Below are 17,278 nucleotides of genomic sequence, written 5' to 3' on the forward strand. Positions count from 1 at the left end.
GGCCTCAGAGGGGAGAAGTAGCGGCGGCGGCGGCGGCGGCGGCGGCGGGGAGGGAGGCCCAGCTGGGAGCCCGGAGCCGGCGGCTGCTCCTCGCAAGGGACCAGGAATCCGTGGCCAGGCCCTCCCGCCGAGGCCCTGCGCTGGGCGCCCCGGGACACCCCACCCTCCTCCGCCTTCCTCTTCCACCTGCTCCTCTCCATCCTCCCCTCCTTCCTCCTCTCCCTCTTCATCTCTCCACCTCTCCGGCCCGGCTCGTCGGCGGCGGCTCTTCTCGGGGTCTCCCAGCACCCCCTCCTCCCCCAGCTCCGCCACTCGTCCGCCTCTCCCCGCCCCTAGCATGCATTCCCGGCGCGGGCTGAGGGCTTGAGGACTCCAGGCCCCAGCCTCCTCATCCAGGGCCGGCCCGGGCTCCAGGGGGGAGGGGGGAAGGGGTGGCCCCCTCCCCCCCCCAGCCAGCCCTCCCCTCCCCCACCTCTCCTGATGGCCGGCTTCCTTGTCGCCAGCCAGTCCTCGCCCCCCGTGGCCCCCCCAGGCCGGCCCGGCTAGGGGAGGGGGCGGGGGCCCTTGCCTGGGCCGGCTTCCCCCTCCCCCGGCTCTGCCTGTGCCCCCTCCCTTGCGTTTTCACCTTCCTCCCTCCTCCCCCTCTTCTCTCTCCCCTTCCCTCCTCCATTTTCTCCTTTCCCCTTCCTCCCTTCCCTGGCCCGCCCTCTTCTCTTCCACCTGTCCTTCCTCCCTGCCCCCCGGGGAGCCCCCTGTTTGGGATTAGTTGGGGGCCACCGCCGGAGGCGGGGGAGGGGGCCCTGTGGACTGCCCTCTCCCCCCGCCCCAGCCACACCGCCCAGCGCCGGAGCATCTCCCCCTTGTCCATCCGATCCTCGGGCCTCGAGGGAGCCCAGCCCTCCGTCCCACCAGGATCCGTGAGTGTCTGCAGGGTGCGGGTTGGGCTTGGGCCTGGAAGGCTGGGCTCACTGCCGGCTGGTGGGGGGCCCACATCCCCCTGATCGCCCGGACTGGCAGACACCCTCCCCCACCAAGGGCCTGCCCTGCACCCTACATCTCCCCACCTCCTTTCCCCTCAGCCTTTCCTCACCCCTTCTTCTCATTACCCAGCTCAGCCATGGCCCCCAGCCCCAGCTGCTGGGCTCCTGAGGGGCTGATTTGGCTCTAACTTGGGGCCTCACTCCGCCTCCAGGACTCCTGGCTGGTCTCCGCCCCTGCTAGCTCCAGCCTGGGTCCGCGGTGGCCGGCTGTGCTCTCTCACTCTGTTCCAGTCTCTCTCCTTTCCCCTGAGCCTCATCCTTGCCACCTACCGTGGGCCCCTTCCCAGCCGGTCTCTGTCTCCTGGAAGTGTCTTTTCTCTGTTTTTGAATCTCCCATTTCATGTGTCTGTTGGACCTCTGTCTGACTCTGTCCAACTTCTTTCTTTTTGCGGTGAGCCCAGCCCTTTCTTGGTGTGTCCCTATGGATCTCCCGGTCTCCCTCCCCTCCCGCCGTCTCTCAAAACTCTCCTGTCTCCTCTCTGTCTGGAAGGATCCTCTGCCTGGTCTCACCCTCTCCCCACTGCCCTCTGTCCACTGTTCACTTTGCCTGGGCCTCTGCTCACCTGTCTGCCTCTCTGTCCCTCTCTGGGCTTGGAGGCCGTCTTCCTGCTCTTACTTCTGCTTTCTTCCCCCAGATCCACTCCTCATCCTGTCTCTTCCATCCCTCACTCCTTAGCCACTGCCCTGCTTTGTCTTTTCCGTGGTGATCTCCTGGGCCCCCTATTCTGTCTTCCCCTTCTGCATCCCCCCACCTGGCTTCTGGTTCCCATTCCTCCCCTTGCCTTGGGGCTTGCAGTCTCTAGGGTTGACCTGCTTCCAAGATGCTGCTCTGTGCAGATGGATGGATGGATGGATGCTTCTGTGTGTGGGTGCTTGTCCCCTGCCTGTGCCCCTCCAGGCCACTCACTCTTCTTTCCCTCCATCAGTTTCCCTCCTTGACTCTCCTTTCTCCTCTCTCCATGTTGGGGAGTCTGTCTCTCAATCTTGTGTCTCTCTCCCACTTGGTCTTTCCTCCTCTCTAGAGAAACTGTGTGGCTCATAGACCTTTTCTCTCCATCTCTCTCTTTCCGACTAGCCCTCCTTGTCAAAGTTTGGCGATTTCTCTCCTCCCCTCCGTTCCTGTATCTGTTCATCTTTTCTCCCTATCCCTCACCCCATTTGCCCTCTCTCCTTTGCGATATTTCTCACTTGCCCACTTGTCTGTCTTCCTCTCCTGGCAGGGCCCATTCCGCTCACTCAGCTGCTGTGTTTCCATCTTTATCTGGCTCTGCTTAAGTCTCTGGGCCTCATTCCCTGCCCTCCTCTCTGCGCTTTCCCTCTTGTCTTTGTCCCTTTTGGTGTCTCACTTCTAGGTAACGTCTGTGTGTCCTTCTCGCTCATTGAGCCCCACTTACTTCCCTTTGGTTTGTCTGTCTTTCTGTCTGTGCCTTCCTATGCCTCTGTGTCCATCTGGTGCCCCAGCCCAGTCCCTGGACTGTCTCTTTCACCTCGCACCGGTGTCTGCCACCTGCGGGTCCCCGCCCTTCTGGCCCCTGTCTCTTTCTTGGTCTTTATGTTTCTAGTCTCCTCCCTGATTTGTCCCCAGAAGCCCCTGGAGCTCAGGATGACCCCTCACTCGCATCGCTCTCCTAGCCCCGCCCTGCACACCCCTGTCCCTGTGAATTCTCCTTCTGGGTTTGCCCTGCCTCCTTTCGTCCTGCACCCTTGATAGGCCTTCACCTTCGATGCAGATTACAGTCCAGAGGCCCCAGGCAGTCCAGCAGGCCCTCCTACCCCCAGCCTGTCTTTCCCAGAGGTCCTGGGAGAGAGGGACCTGTTCAAGGTCACCTGGGAGGTGTCGGCAGAGCAGGGACCCCGGGAGTCTCTGGCGGCCCTGGCCTAGGTTTTTCTGGCTACAAGGGATGATGTGAAGTGTTGCCATGTGCTTCTGCCTCCTCCATCGGTGGGTCTCATTCTGCCATCTCCCCAGCCTAAGCCCTCCTCCCATGGGAATGAGTGGGGTGAGGCCTCTTAGGAACCCTTTCCCATGGAAACCCAAGTGTCCCTTCCCATGGGGCCCGGCCCTTGACCAGGGGGAGCCATGCAATTGGCCAGACTCATCCCTGCCCAGTGGTCCCCCTGCAGAGGGCAAGGGCACTGGGAGCAATTGTGGGAAGCAGAGGCTCACTGGCTCCCACTAGTCTTCAGCTCCCTAGAGCGAGGAGGGGGGCCATAGTTTGGCACCCAATTCAGCAGATAGTGCCCCCCCCCCAGCTTTATTCACTGCTTCCATCCAGCTTACTGGTGGCGTCTCAGTAGATTTGTGTCTTCTCTCCATTCTGTCTTCGTGTTCTATGTTGTGTCCCTCCTGTGCCTTTTTGTGTGTGTGTCACACTGCTTGGCATGTGGAATCTTTAGTTCCCCTACCAGGGATTGAACCTGCGCCCCTTACACTGGGAGCCTGGAGTCCTAACCAATGGACCACCAGGGAAGTCCCCTCCTGTGTCTTGATTTCCCTCTCTTCTACCCACCCATTCTCTTCCTCTCCCTGCCCTGCCGTTTCTCTCTGTCTCCACGTCTCCCTGTCTTCTGGCTTCTCCTTCTTTCTCTTTCCTAGTCCTGTCCTCTTCTCCCTACAACTCTCCTTCTCTGTTTCTCCCCATTGCAAGAGAAATGTTTCTCTTCATTGTTTCTCCCAATTCTCTTGTCTTCGCATCATCTCTTTGTTCCCTCATATTTTGGCCCATTTTCCCTCTTTCCTTTCCTGAGTTTCTTCATATCTCTGCCACCCCCAGCCTCTCTCTTTCTGTGTCCATTTTTGTCTTTCTCTCTCATTACTCTTTTTTTTTTTATCCTTTTTTCTTTTTTAGCCCCTTAGGTGCCTTGGATCTTCCCATCTGTCTCCATCTGTGTGTCTCCATGTGTCTTTCTCTTCCCAAGTTTCTTAACTCCCAGATACTTTCCCCTCCAGACCCCGGATGTCCAGGCCCCTCTCCCCGTGGGATTGTGGGAACCAGGGACGTCAGGAAGGTGGCAAGTGAGGCCTGGGATGGGGTTGCCTAGCAACCACTGCATCCTCTCCAGCCGGTTTCTGTTGCCTAGTAACGGCTGCCTGCCCAGAGACAGGGGCGGAACTGGGTGGGGGGTGGCACTTCCTGGTTTCCTATTGGGGTGGAGATAGTCCCTGGAATCTGCTCTTACCTGAGATCCTCTTCATATCTCCCTCCTGCTTGGGTAGCTGTGAACATCCTCCATCAGTGCTTCTCCCCCTCGATGCCTGGGTGCTGTGAGCCTCGCCCCCCACCACTGCTAGTCTTCCTGAGGCTCGGCGCCCCCAGTGATGGCTTCAGCACTGTCAGCTCTAATGAGGGCAGGGCCCTTCAGAGCTCAGCAACTGCGTCCCAGGCTCTGTGGTCACCCCCCCATCCGGCAGTCCACAGAGGGGCTCAGAAGCCCCCATTTTGGCAATCTCCCCGTGGGCGGGGGGGGTCTCCCTGCAGGTGGCGAGTGGGGGCCGCGGCAGCTGCGTCCCCATGAGGAGGGGAGGAAGATGCCGGCTGAGCTGCTGCTGCTGCTGATTGTCGCCTTCGCCAGCCCCAGCCGCCAGGTGCTCTCATCACTGCGCATGGGTGAGGCCCTGAAGCCCTCCTCGGCCCTGCCTCCCCACAGACCCTCCCACTGGGCCCTGGGGCTCTTCTCCGACCATGCCGGTCCCTCAGGAACCCCGGGATCTGGGCCGCAGTCTGGAAGCCCCTGCCCAGCTCCTTCCTCCCCCTGAGCCTAGGAGTCGGCATCCCAGGTCTCTCCAAGCTCAGATTCAGGAATCTGGACCCCTTCACCCCACCTCCAGCCCTGCCTCAGAGCCAAGGAGTCCAGGAGCCCAGCCCCTCCTCCCTCAGGACCCAGGAGTACGGTCCCCAACTCCTGTGTTCCCTCAGCTGCCATTCTGGACGACCAAACTGTGTGTGGCCGCGGCGAACGTCTGGCCCTGGCCCTGGCCCGGGAGCAGATCAACGGGATCATCGAGGTCCCAGCCAAGGCCCGCGTGGAAGTGGACATCTTTGAGCTGCAGCGGGACAGCCAGTACGAGACCACGGACACCAGTGAGCAGGGCCGGGGGGGGGTGGGGGTGAGGCAGGCCGGGCTGCTGCCTCCATCCCTCCCTCAGCCTGCCCTATTCTGGGTGCTGCCCTGGAGGACCCGAGGGCCTCATTTGAAAGACAAGCTTCATGACTGGCTAGGGATGCTAAGCCCCCAGAGCTAAGTAACGAGGGGCCCAGACAGTGGGGCTGGGGGCCTCAGGGGCAAGGACAGCAAAGGTGTTCTGGAGAAGACTAACCTGAAGCTGAGCTCTGAAACATGAGCAGGATCTAGAAGGAGAGGCATTGTTCAAGATCCAGCCTGTGAAACACAACCAGCCCTCTAGTAGGGGTGCGTGAGTCTATTGAATACTCACAGACTGAGCGAATGTCCCTTGAACAGACGTGCTGGGGACACAGACTTGTGGGAGATGCAGCCGGCCTTCAAACGAGTTTTAGATTTCTTCCTTGCAGACCTTATCAGAACCTTTGTTTTGTTCACGTTTGTTTCAGATCTTTGAGAGGCCAGATGGGGTCCAGTGACTCCTGGACTTTTTTGGCTGGAGTAGCACAGAACACAAATTGAGAGACTGGATTGAAGGGTGTGGAGGCAGATGGTTTTCCAGGCATCCGCCTGTAGTCTGGAGCTGGGGCAGAGGGGACGACTGAGCGTTTGGAGCCAAGGAACATGTTGTGGGGTTGCACTCAGCCTGACCACCTGGGCTCAGGACCTGTTTGCAGGGATGTGAGAGACTAGAGTATAGCTGGATGATGGGCGGTGAGGCTGGACAGGTTGACAGGTCAGCTTGAGGAGGCTGAAAGATGCCATCTTCACTTGCAGGCAGTGGGGAGTCATTGATGGGTTTGGAGCAGGGAGCTGGTGAAAGTAGAACCTAGAGGCTAGATTTGGGTGGCTGATGAGGCTGGTGAGTGCCTGAGTTGACAGCCCTGAGATAGGACAGGGAAGGAGGAGTTGAAGAGAGGGGGGAAGATGTGAGAAAACCTGAGGACAAAAAAGAGACAGGACTTGGTGACTTGACCATTAGGAGAGAGATCAAAGCTGAGGATCATTTCCAGGGATGTGGTGAATGGTGACCCTGCCCCCCTCACCAACACGGAAGGCGTGCTGGGAGTACATGTGGAGGAAAACGAGAAGTTTAGTTACAACGCTCTTTGTTGGGTGGCAGAAACCCAACTCAGGCTGACTTAAGAAAAAAAACTTAGCAGGTCATGTCACTAAAGGCCCTGATGCTGGCAAAGATTAAAGGCAAAAGGAGAAGGGGGCAGCAGAGGATGAGATGGTCAGATAGCATCACTGACTCAATGAACATGAATCTGAGCAAACCTCTGGGAGATAGTGGAGGACAGGGGAGCCTGGCGTGGTGCAGTCCGTGGGGTTGCAGAGTCAGATACGACTTGGTGACTGAACAACAGCAAAATCACCTAAAGATTAATTTGGGGCTTGCTTGGATCCAGGTGCTTGAATGATATCCCTGGATTGTTTCTGGCATGGCTTAATGCAGATACTCAAGTGATGTTCCAGGGAGCTCTGTGTCTTCATCTCTGGTCTGGGCCCTACTTTCCTCTCAGTTGGTTTTGTTTTCGGGAATGCCCTCCCCAGCTGGTGTCAGGATGGCCACAACTGGTCAAAACTTTACATCTCTCCAGTTTAGCAAAGCCAGGGATAATTTTAGCAGGGGAACTGGGGAAGGCTCTCAATGGCCTAGTTTGAGCCCGTCCCCATCTCTGAACCGATCCCTGTGGCCAGGACGACGTGGTTCTTTGATCCTGGGTCAGGAATCAATCAGTTCTGGGAACCATGTGGTTCCCCGAGGGAAAGTTCAAGTTCTGCCATGGGGATGGGCACTGGGCAGGTGAGAACAAGACTCTTCCTGCCTCCCAGCCGAGAGACGCACACGTATATAAGGAGAAAGAAAAGGGAAGAAAGAGAGCCAGTAAACGCAACAGAGGAACGGTGTTTGGGGTGTAGAGCGTAGAGGGAACCGTGGCTGTCACCCCCATGCGCTGCAGCCCACCAGCGTCCTCTGTCCATGGGATCCTCCAGGCAAGAACACTAGAGCAGGTTACCATTTCCTCCTCCAGGGGATCTTCCCCACCCGGGGATGGAACACAGACGTGGCTCCTGTGTCACCTGCATTGCAGGTGGATTCTTTTACCACTGAGTCGCCTGGGGAGCCCCGTACCCTAGGTTTTGTGTGGTTAAAAAGGTTGAGAAAGCCAAACGCTGAGAAACCAGACACTGGATTTGCAGCCAGAAGGAGGTCCTTGGTGTCTCCTCTTCCCCTCTTTGTTTCTCTCTTGCTCTGGCCTGGCCCTCTGTCACCATGTCTCCGTGTCTCCCTCTGTCTCGTGGCCCCTCTGTTTTTTTCCCCTGCAATGGGCCAGGTCAGGGATCGGGCCTCTGGGTGCCTGGCACAGGGAGGAGGATCAGGCAGCCCTATGTGGAGTGTGGGGTTCTCTCCTAGGCCAGGAAAGGGTCCCCAGGGGTGGGAACAGAAGAGGAGGAAGCAAGCGCCTGAATCTGCGATCTCCTCCTGCCCCTCACAGTGTGTCAGATCCTGCCCAAGGGGGTTGTGTCTGTCCTGGGACCCTCCTCCAGCCCCGCGTCTGCCTCCACCGTGAGCCATATCTGTGGAGAGAAGGAGGTGAGAGGCGAGCCTGGGGTGGGGGGCGGGTCCCTGAAGGCTGAGGGCCGGGGAGGGGGAGCAGGATGGAAGCACAAGCTCTTCTCTCTTTAGATCCCCCACATCAAGGTGGGTCCTGAGGAGACGCCCCGCCTTCAGTACCTCCGCTTCGCGTCCGTCAGCTTGTACCCCAGTAACGAGGACGTCAGCCTGGCCGTCTCCCGGATCCTCAAGTCCTTCAACTACCCCTCGGCCAGCCTCATCTGCGCCAAGGCCGAGTGTGAGGGAGAACGGTTTCTTTATTTCATTTTCACTTATGTGATTTTGTTGGCCACGCCTTGAGCCTTGAGGGATCTTAGTTCCCCGACCAGGGGTCAAACCTGGGCCCTTGGCGGTGAGAATGCGGAGCCCTAGCCGCTGGACTGCCAGGGAATACCCACGAGGGAGGAGGATGGGAGGCTTTGTTTTCTGTTTCCCCAAACTCCTCTTCCCAAGAGGTCTAGTCTCTCACAGTCATTGGTGCCCCCTGGTTGTAAGGTCTGGGGGAGTCAGCACAGTCTCTCCTTGTCCTTGCATCCCTTTCCCTTTAGGAACCCGGATCTCTGGTTCCATAGAGCTTCTCACTTCCCCACCCCCAAAGAGACCATCTAATGCGCAGATAATCACTAGGCATGGCTCAGAGCAGGGCCCCTGTAGGTCCCAGCGTTTCCTCGGTGAGCAGTGCTAGGCTCCGTCCCTGACTTCCTGGAGCTCCGGGGCCACTGAGCCGCACGGTGGTCAAGCGGTTATGATTCAGAGTGATGCGAGCTCTCAGGAGTTGAGGGGGCGGTGATCCTACTCTGGTCTGAGAGCCTCAGAGTCCTCCTCCCAGAGAAAGTGACCTCTGTGCTGGACCTGAAGGGTGGGGATGAGTTGAGGTGGGAGAGGAGGAAAGGCATGGGTACTGAGTAGAAAGCAAAGCAGAGGCAAGGCCCAGAGAAGCTCAAAGATGCCTCCTGTGCGGAAGTAATGAAGCAGCACCCGGAGGTGGGGCTCTGTCACTCCGGGCCTGTGTTTTATCCTGAAGATGATGTGCTAAATCGCTGTCGTGTCTGACTCTTTTGTGACCCCATGGACTGTAACCCGCCAGGCTCCTCTGTCCATGGGATTTCCCAGGCAAGAATACTGGAGTGGGTTGCCATTTCCTCCTCCGGGGGATCATCCCCACCCAGGGATGGAACACAGACGTGTCTCCTGCATTGCAGGTGGATTCTTCACCCGTTGAGACATCAGGGAAGCCCAGTGATGGAGGGTGGGGAAAGGACCCACGCCAGGCAGGGGAGTATGTCGCAGGAAGGGCGCTCTGGGCCCTTTGGCTGCCTAGAGAGCAGACTTGGAGAGGGACAGGAGATGTGGCAGGGAGACCCCCCGGAGGTGGGGAGGGATGGTCTTGGTTAGGCCTCAGGTGGTGGCAGGGGCCGGAGGGGCCAGAATGGATCTGAGGAGCATCGTGAGGGAAGGCCAGAGGGGTCATGGACGGTGACCAGGTCCTGCCCGAGGAGGAAGGGACGGTCAGTTCTGGGGCACACGGTGGGTTTGAGGTATCCTTGAGACAGTCATGTGCGGATGTCTAGGGGGCTGGTGGGCCTGTGGGTGTGCAGCTGGAGAGAGAGGACCGCGCTCAGTCACCTCCAGGAAGTCCTCTTTCGTAAGGTATTTCCTGCATACTTGCCGTGGTCCAGACATTCTTCTTGGTCTTAGGGATCAGGCTGTGCATGAGCCAGGCCAGGGGTCCCCGCCCTTGTCAGAGCTAATGAGAGGACCCAGGAGGTGAACATAGAGAAGACGTAGTCCAGTCAGCAGTGTTGAGTCCTGTGGACAGGAACTTCCCTGGCGGTCCAGTGGCTAAGACTCGAGTTTCCGATACAGCGTCTGTGGGTTCAATCCCTGATTGGGGAACTGGGACCCCATGTTGCACAGCAGAGCCAAAAAAAAAGTGTGTGTGTGTGTGTGTGTGTGTGTGTGTGTGTATAAAGTCCTGTGGATAAATAGAGGAAGATGACAGGAACTGGGAGAGCTGGGGCAGGGAGTGGTATTTGAAATGGGCTGGTGGGCTTGGGCCTTGTTGAGGAGGTGACATTTGAGTAGAGATCTGAAGGTGGTGAGGGAGGGAGCTGAGTGGGGATCTGGAGAAGAGCGTTCCAGGCAGAGGGGACAGCAAGCAAGGAGGCCACCGGGTGTGTGTGTGTGTGTGCGTGCGTGTGTGTGCGTGTGAACGAGGAGGCCAGCATGGCTGAGAGTGAGTGAGAGGAGCTGAGGTCAGGGAGATGAGGCACGTGGGCAGATGGAGTGGGGCCTTGGAGGCGGTGAGGACTTTGGCCTTCACTCTGAACACATGAGAAGGCGTCGGAGGGTTTGGAACAGACGGGGACACACCTGCTCACAGCAGTTCTGGCTGCTGCCCGGGGAACAGGCTCTCCCGGGGGTGCAGAGCGGGTGCGGCCTTTGTAACAGGCAGGAGATGGCAGCGGCCTGGGCCAGGGCGGTGATGGTGGCTCGGCGCCACGGGGTATGCTTTGAAACTCGAGCCTGGGTGGATTGGGCGCTGATGTGAGACGGAGAGGAAGCCAGGCTGCCATCAAACGTTTTGGCCTGAGCACCTGGCCGGCTGGAGTTTGTGCGTTGACCCCGAGAGACTGGCGGTTTGGTGAGAAGAGCAGATTGCGGCTCCGCACGTGCGAAGTGTGCGTGCCTGCAATGCAGCCCCTTGGGGGCAGAAAGGTGGTAGGAGACGGGCATGTGGAGGTCAGGGGAGGTGCTGGCCCAGTGCCCCAAGAGAGCCAGCTGCGCTCTGGACAGCTGCCCTACATCCTCTCCCTAGCTATCCCATGCCAGGGAGGAGGGAGCAGCCGCTCCCATCTGGGCGCATGGAGGGGCTCTAACCCAGGGCCCCTTCCCTCCCTCAGGCCTGCTGCGATTGGAGGAGCTGGTGCGTGGCTTCCTCATCTCCAAGGAGACGCTGTCTGTGAGGATGCTGGATGACAGCCGGGACCCCACGCCGCTGCTCAAGGAGATCCGTGACGACAAAGTGTCCACCATCATCATCGACGCCAACGCATCCATCTCCCACCTCATTCTCCGTAAGGTGGGTCCCTCCCGGCCCCGTCTCTGATTCCCTGCAGGGTCAGGAGCAGAAACATGGGGTGACAGAGGAAGTCAGCTGAGGCCCTCAGCGGTCGCGCGGTGGTCCGGATCCCCGCTTCCCACGTGCAAACACCCACCAGGAAGTTCTGTCTCTTCCTGCTTGCACCCCTGGTTGGATCCTGGACAGTTGCCTCCCCTTTTTGAGAGTACTTCCTACCTCAATGGATTGCCACTAGGGTTAATGAGGGAATGGTGGGGAGGCACCCGGATGGCCCCTGGCCCAGGGTAGATGTTGGCATACTGGCAGTGCCCTGTGGTGTTTACTGAGTGCTTGTCTTGCTCTGTGTTGGGGTGTTTGCGTGTCTTCTTTAATTTGGCTCTTGGGAATTAGCTGGTGGTCCAGTGGTTAAGGTTCCACACTTCCACTGTAGGGAACATGGGTTCGATCTCTGGTTGGAGAATTAGTATTCCACAAGCTGCACAGCTCAGCCAAAAAAAAAAAATTATATAGGTTTCCTAGGTGGCACTAGTGGTAAAGAACCCCCCCGGCAATGCAGGAGATGTAAAAAAGGCGGGTTTAATCCCTGGGTCAGGAAGATCCCCTGGAGGAGGGCATGGCAACCCAGTCCAGTATTCTTGCCTGGAGAACCCCATGAACAGAGGAGCCTGATGGGCTATAGTCCATGGGGTCACAAGGAGATGAACATGACTGAAGGGACTTAGCATAGCACAACATATATATATATATATATATCTGGCTCTCATCCCACCCTGCAGGGCAAGTATGATACCGTTTTGTGAATGAAGAAGGAGGGGTTCAGGGGCAGAGAGGGACTGGCTCAAGGCCACCCGGGATGGGCCAGCCCCAGGACCTTCCCCTCCCACCCCAGGGCCCTCCAAGTTCCACCCCCCAGTGAGCCACATTCCTTAATCATTCATTGTTCCCTGCTCTTAATTTTCCTTATAAGCTAATCTGTATTATTTATTTTTCTCCAGCTTTTGAAAAATTAAAACCATATGTCATTGTTGAGTGTAGCTTCTAGGAAAGCAGTGTGACAGAATCCACGGGGCTCTTGAGGCAGGCGTCTGAGAGAAAAGATTTTGGGTTCTCAAGGCAGGCAGGGCAGGCCTGGGCCGGGGTCCCAGCCCCTCCTGTGTGAGCCGGGTGACCAGTGATCACTTTCCTCTCCGGCCCGCACTTTCCTATCCTGGAAGGGGCTGTAACCACGCGCTAACAGCTCCTGCCACGCAGGAAATGCAGGCTGGTGCCATTTCCTGTTCTAATGATCAGAGCGGGACAGAACTGGGCACTGCTGGCTTGAGATGTCTTCTAACTTTGTTCTGCTTGAAGACTGTGAGAAAGGGGGCTCGCAACGTGACTCTTGAGAGTTACTTATTTATTTTTTATTTTCTAAATTTTTTTCTTTTTTGGCCATGCTGCGAGGCAGGTGGGCTCTTAGATTTGCCCCTGCGGTGGAAGCGCAGAGTCCTGACCGCTGGACCTCTAGGGAATTCCCCCAAATCTTGAGATTTAAATGGGCATCCTTTCATGGCAAAGTGCTTCTAAAGATGGCAAGGCGTAGTTTTTCTGACCTGTGACCAGGCTGAGCCCTACGCATTAGCAGCCCCAAACTTGGCTTTGGGGCAACCTGGGGGTTAAAGTTAAGGTTACCTACCCCACCTCTACCCTTTTCCCGTCTCTCTCTGTCCCTGGGTGTCTCTTACTGTTTCCCACGGGGTGTCTCTCAGCTTCTTCCCATTGCTGCCTCCTCTGTTCTCCAGGCCTCAGAGCTGGGAATGACCTCAGCATTTTACAAGTACATCCTCACCACCATGGTGCGTATCCCCTGCAGCCCCCACCCGCCTCTGCCCCAGGCGGGCCCACCCCAGCTCACGCCCTCTTCTTGGCCTCAGGACTTCCCCATCCTGCACTTGGACGGGGTCGTGGAGGACTCCTCCAACATCCTGGGCTTCTCCATGTTCAACACCTCGCACCCCTTCTATCCTGAGTTCGTGCGCAGCCTCAACATGTCCTGGAGGGAGAACTGTGAAGCCAGCACCTACCCCGGCCCTGCGGTGAGCTCGCGCCTTCCTCTCTGCACACAGACACTTCTGGGGCGCCTTCAGGCTTCGGCCGATCATGCTCAGAACCCCCAGTACCCCTCTTACTTTCTGAGTTCATCTAGTAGGCCTCACGGTGCAGCCCTGGGGTTCAGTCTGACACATTTCTTCCTCTCCACCTGCTCCAGCCACACCCCCAGGTGCCCCAGCACACGCACACCCCAGGGCCTTTGCGCTTGCTCTTCCTGCTGCTCTGCATGCACATCCCCAGGGAACTAGCGATTCACTCCCTCATCACCAAGTTCCTGCTCAGCCGCTCCCCTATTTTAAAAATGGCCAACTACCGGCTATTTGCAATGCGAGAGACCCGGTTCCATCTCTGAGTCGGGAAGATCCCCTGGAGAAGGAAATGGCAACCCACTCCAGTATTCTTGCCTGGAGAATCCCATGGACAGAAGAGCCTGGAGGGCTACAGTCCATGGGGTCACAGAGAGTCAGACACGACTGAGTGACTAACATACACCCACTGTTTAGCCCCCTTCCCTGCTGGGTTTTTCTCCATAGCACCTGTCTTTGCTTATCTAACCACCCCGTGGCTTGCTGTATGTTGTGCTTAGATGTATTTATAGGGATTTAGGTTTTAAGTTCCATGAGGGCAAGGGTTTCTGTCTGTTTTGTTCGTTATTGTATCCCCACACCTAAAACCAGGCTCAGGGTAGATGTCCAAAAATGTGCTGAATAAATGCAGACACAAAAAAGATGCATACTTAACGTGTATTTGTTCGCAGACATCTAGTCAGACCCCAGGGTGCCGAGAAGACACACCTCTGTGCACAGAAACTCACACAGACCCCAAGCCACGCGTTCAGACGTGTGCATGCAGGGCCCTCACGCACATACACGGACGGACGCGCATCCGTCTGCACCCTGCACCTACCGACACCACACGGCTACTCAGACCGTCACACCCAGCCCGCTGAGACACGTTCTCCCAGATTCTCCCAGACACATCCCCTGAGCTCACGGGCACAGCCCAGCGGCCTCTGCGTGTCGAGCCCTCACTGAGTGCCAGGCGCTGTTTTGAGCTCTTTGCATGTGTTCTCTCCCTGGAACCCCACATAAGCACTCGTTACCTTTACTTTTACCAGGGAGGAAGTGGAGATTTGGGGAGGGGTGTGGGCTCAGCTCTCTGCAGGAAATGTTAATAGCAGAGCCAGGCCTCTAGCTCGGAGTCGCCTGCCACCCGGCCCCAGGCTCATGACTGTTATGCCCTCCTGTTTTCCTGCACGTGACGCCCCTCCCCCCACCTATAGACAGATATGCACGTTTGTCCAGCCCCGCCCACATAAGTGTGTCCCTGGACACACTCAGACAGGGGCTGTGGCTGTCTCCCTTCCCTTCCTCCATGACCCCGTGTCAGCCACACAGACGCATGGATTCCTATGCCCACGAACCTCCCCGCTGTGGGGGTGACAACTGGCCATCCAGGCAAACCCTCTTGGATGTGCCCTTCCCAAGACACATGCCACACAGGACAAGCTGCCCTGACAACGGCTTGGGCAGCCTGCTTGCCCTTCCCCCTGCTATCTCCGACCCCTGAGAAACCCCTCCTCGCTCCTGATCTCATGATTTTACATTCCTGGAGAGAGCAATGTCTGAGGGCTTGGGGATAAACACCATGGAGCTTCGCGCCTCCCTTGGCTGAACTCCATCTTTCCCATCCCTCCGTTCCCCAGCTATCGGCTGCCCTGATGTTTGACGCCGTGCATGTGGTGGTGAGCGCCGTCCGGGAGCTGAACCGCAGCCAGGAGATCGGCGTGAAGCCGCTGGCCTGTACGTCGGCCAACATTTGGCCCCACGGGACCAGCCTTATGAACTACCTGCGCATGGTGAGCCCGGAGCGGGGTGGGCCACGGGGGCGGCAGCCTGCCTCGGGCACGGGGGCACTCACTGTGTCCCCCCCGCACCCCGCTCCCTGCGCCTCCAACCCGCTTCCCCGCCTCCTTGCTCCCTCTGGCCCCGCCTTCCTCCGGCTGTGCTGTTCTCCTTCTCGTTCTCGCCCTGTCTCTCTGTCTCACCTCCTCTCCGTTCACCTGTGGTCCTTCCTGGTCCCTCTCCCTCTTTCTGTCTGTCGTCTCCTCCCTCTGGGCCCCTGCCACCCCTCCCTCTGCCCTCCTCCCGCACTGCTAGGTAGAGTATGACGGGCTGACCGGGCGGGTTGAGTTCAACAGCAAAGGGCAGAGGACCAACTACACGCTGCGCATCTTGGAGAAGTCTCGGCAGGGCCACCGGGAGGTGAGCTTCCCCAGGGCAATGCTGGGGGGCCTTGACAGGGTGGGGGCGAGGGTAGGGCAGGGCCTGAGGGCTGAGGCATCCTCAGGAGGGGGGTGCCCATGCTGACAGTGCCCTCTCTGCCTCAGATCGGGGTGTGGTACTCTAACCGGACACTGGCCATGAACGCCACCACCCTGGACATCAACCTGTCGCAGACACTGGCCAACAAGACGCTGGTGGTTACGACCATCCTGGTGAGTGGCCCTCGTCGGGGTGGGCCGTGGATACAGCGGCCTCTGCTGAGCGGTACCCCCGCCCGGTCCTAGTGAGGAGGCGGGATGCATTGCCAGGGCTGGCCCAGCACCCAGAACAGGGGAGGTGTCACCCAGGCACCCGCCGACCCCTGATTGTGGACAAGATGTCACCCGCCTAATTGCTGCTGGAGCCTCAGCAGGCACAGACTCTGACCTTAGAGCCAGGTCCAGCCCCAGGAGCTGCCAGCCTGCCAATGCCTGTCAGCACAAGCATTCCACTGGCACCAGAGGCAGGGCCTCGCACGGTGCCCAGCCCAGGGTGGGTCCCCGTGAATCACCATCGCGGGAGAGGTCATTTTGTCACATTTGCCTTCTGAGCATATTGACACACACCAGCTTACTTGATATTCATCTTGAAGAGGCTCAGAGAGGTGAAGCAACTTGGCCAGGTCACACAGCAAGTGTAAGGCATGGCCAAGACGGATGCCACGTCTCTGAATCTCCACAGCCTGGGTCTTAAGCACTGTGCTCTGAAGGTCCAGTCCTCCCCTCCCTGAGCCCTGGCACGATCGTGGTCCTGTAGCCCCTGGGGTGCTAGTCCTACGTTTTGCCAGGTCAGAGACCAGGGAGCCTTTGTGTATCAGTGAGGGTTTCTGAACCTGCTTTCACATCAGGCACCGTGCTAGGCCCTGGAAGGTGTCACTCTTTAAACCTCTCAGCTGCTCGGTGAGGTCTGTCCTGTCTTTCTCCTTTTGACAGTCAGGAAACAGTTTACAGGCTGGATCCTGGCTGGAGCTGAGGGACATACTTGGAATCCCTGCCCTGTCCCCTGAACCCTCTGCCTCCTGCCTGGAGGTCAGGGAGGGGAGATGCTCAGGACCTGGGGAGCAGGGGGGTGCCCCGAGCCGCTGGGCTTCGGAGCAGCCGGGTCCCTGGCCGGGTGGTATCTGTTGTCTGGGGGGAGCTCCCCAGTCACTGTGAGCTGGGCCGGCCGATAGCTATGGACGCTGAGCTTGGGAGGATTACACGGGTTCCACAGGATGGCAGAGGCCCCTAAAGCAGTGCATCGCATGCTGAGCCATTCCCTTGGTCCCTGGGGAACTCCTGACCTAGTGTGGGCCTTGCGTCCCTCTGGAGAAGGGCCAGCAAGCCTGCTGGGGAGGGACAGATGGCCTGCAGACGGGAAACCAGACGCTTCCTAACAGCCTCACCGAGGGGCCCTGAGGGCCAGGCCAGGCTGACTGGGAGAAGGAGCATCGCCTTGCAAACGTGGAAGCAGAGTGCACTCCAGAGGCTGCCTGGGGTTCTGGGTGGGGAGCAAGGGCAGACGTCAGGGCGGGGATGTCAGGAGAGCACAGCCATGACCTGGGGGGCTTCTGGCCTCTTCCCACACTTGTCTCCCCTTTTCCCCAGGGCCCCTGAGCCCATGTTGCCCTCTCCCTAACCCTCATTTTTCTTGTGATGGAGTCATTCATTCGCTCATTCATTCTACAAATATTTACTGAAGCTGCACCAGATGTGATACAAATCCCGGAGGCACTGGGATGAGTCACAGGTGGTCTCGTGGTCTCTCTGTCCTCGAGTGGCCCCGGGGAGGGGATCCCAGTCTGATGAAGGAGGCGGACCTGGACACAATCATTCCCAGCCAGGGTGCTAAGGGGGCCCCACAGAAAGGCGGGGCTGCCTGAACTTTCAAAAGCCTGAGGAAGGAAGGCTTCACAGAGGAGGTGGCATTAGATGGGGCTTTAGAAGCTGTGTAGGAGTTGGGTGCATAGAGGAGGGGGCCTGGCCTCCCAGGCAGCAGGAACTCCCAGGAGGAGGGG

General features: G+C 58.3%; 1 protein-coding gene across 5 annotated transcripts in view; it reads left to right on the forward strand.

Annotated features, from left to right (window-relative positions):
• Nucleotides 679-17,278, forward strand: part of GRIK5 (glutamate ionotropic receptor kainate type subunit 5) — a 63,140-nt gene continuing 46,540 nt past the window's right edge. For all 5 annotated transcript variants that reach the window (XM_018062475.1, XM_018062477.1, XM_018062476.1 and 2 more), the window contains exons 1-11: nucleotides 679-917; nucleotides 4,520-4,648; nucleotides 4,958-5,122; nucleotides 7,667-7,764; nucleotides 7,858-8,023; nucleotides 10,689-10,867; nucleotides 12,649-12,702; nucleotides 12,781-12,942; nucleotides 14,664-14,816; nucleotides 15,118-15,222; nucleotides 15,348-15,455. In XM_018062475.1, coding sequence (XP_017917964.1) covers nucleotides 4,570-4,648; nucleotides 4,958-5,122; nucleotides 7,667-7,764; nucleotides 7,858-8,023; nucleotides 10,689-10,867; nucleotides 12,649-12,702; nucleotides 12,781-12,942; nucleotides 14,664-14,816; nucleotides 15,118-15,222; nucleotides 15,348-15,455 — 1,269 coding nt within the window. In that variant the 5' untranslated portion in view covers nucleotides 679-917; nucleotides 4,520-4,569. The remainder of the gene's footprint in view (nucleotides 918-4,519; nucleotides 4,649-4,957; nucleotides 5,123-7,666; nucleotides 7,765-7,857; nucleotides 8,024-10,688; nucleotides 10,868-12,648; nucleotides 12,703-12,780; nucleotides 12,943-14,663; nucleotides 14,817-15,117; nucleotides 15,223-15,347; nucleotides 15,456-17,278) is intronic.

Source organism: Capra hircus, chromosome 18 (genome assembly GCF_001704415.2).
Source record: "Capra hircus breed San Clemente chromosome 18, ASM170441v1, whole genome shotgun sequence".
Classification (NCBI taxonomy): domain Eukaryota; kingdom Metazoa; phylum Chordata; class Mammalia; order Artiodactyla; family Bovidae; genus Capra; species Capra hircus.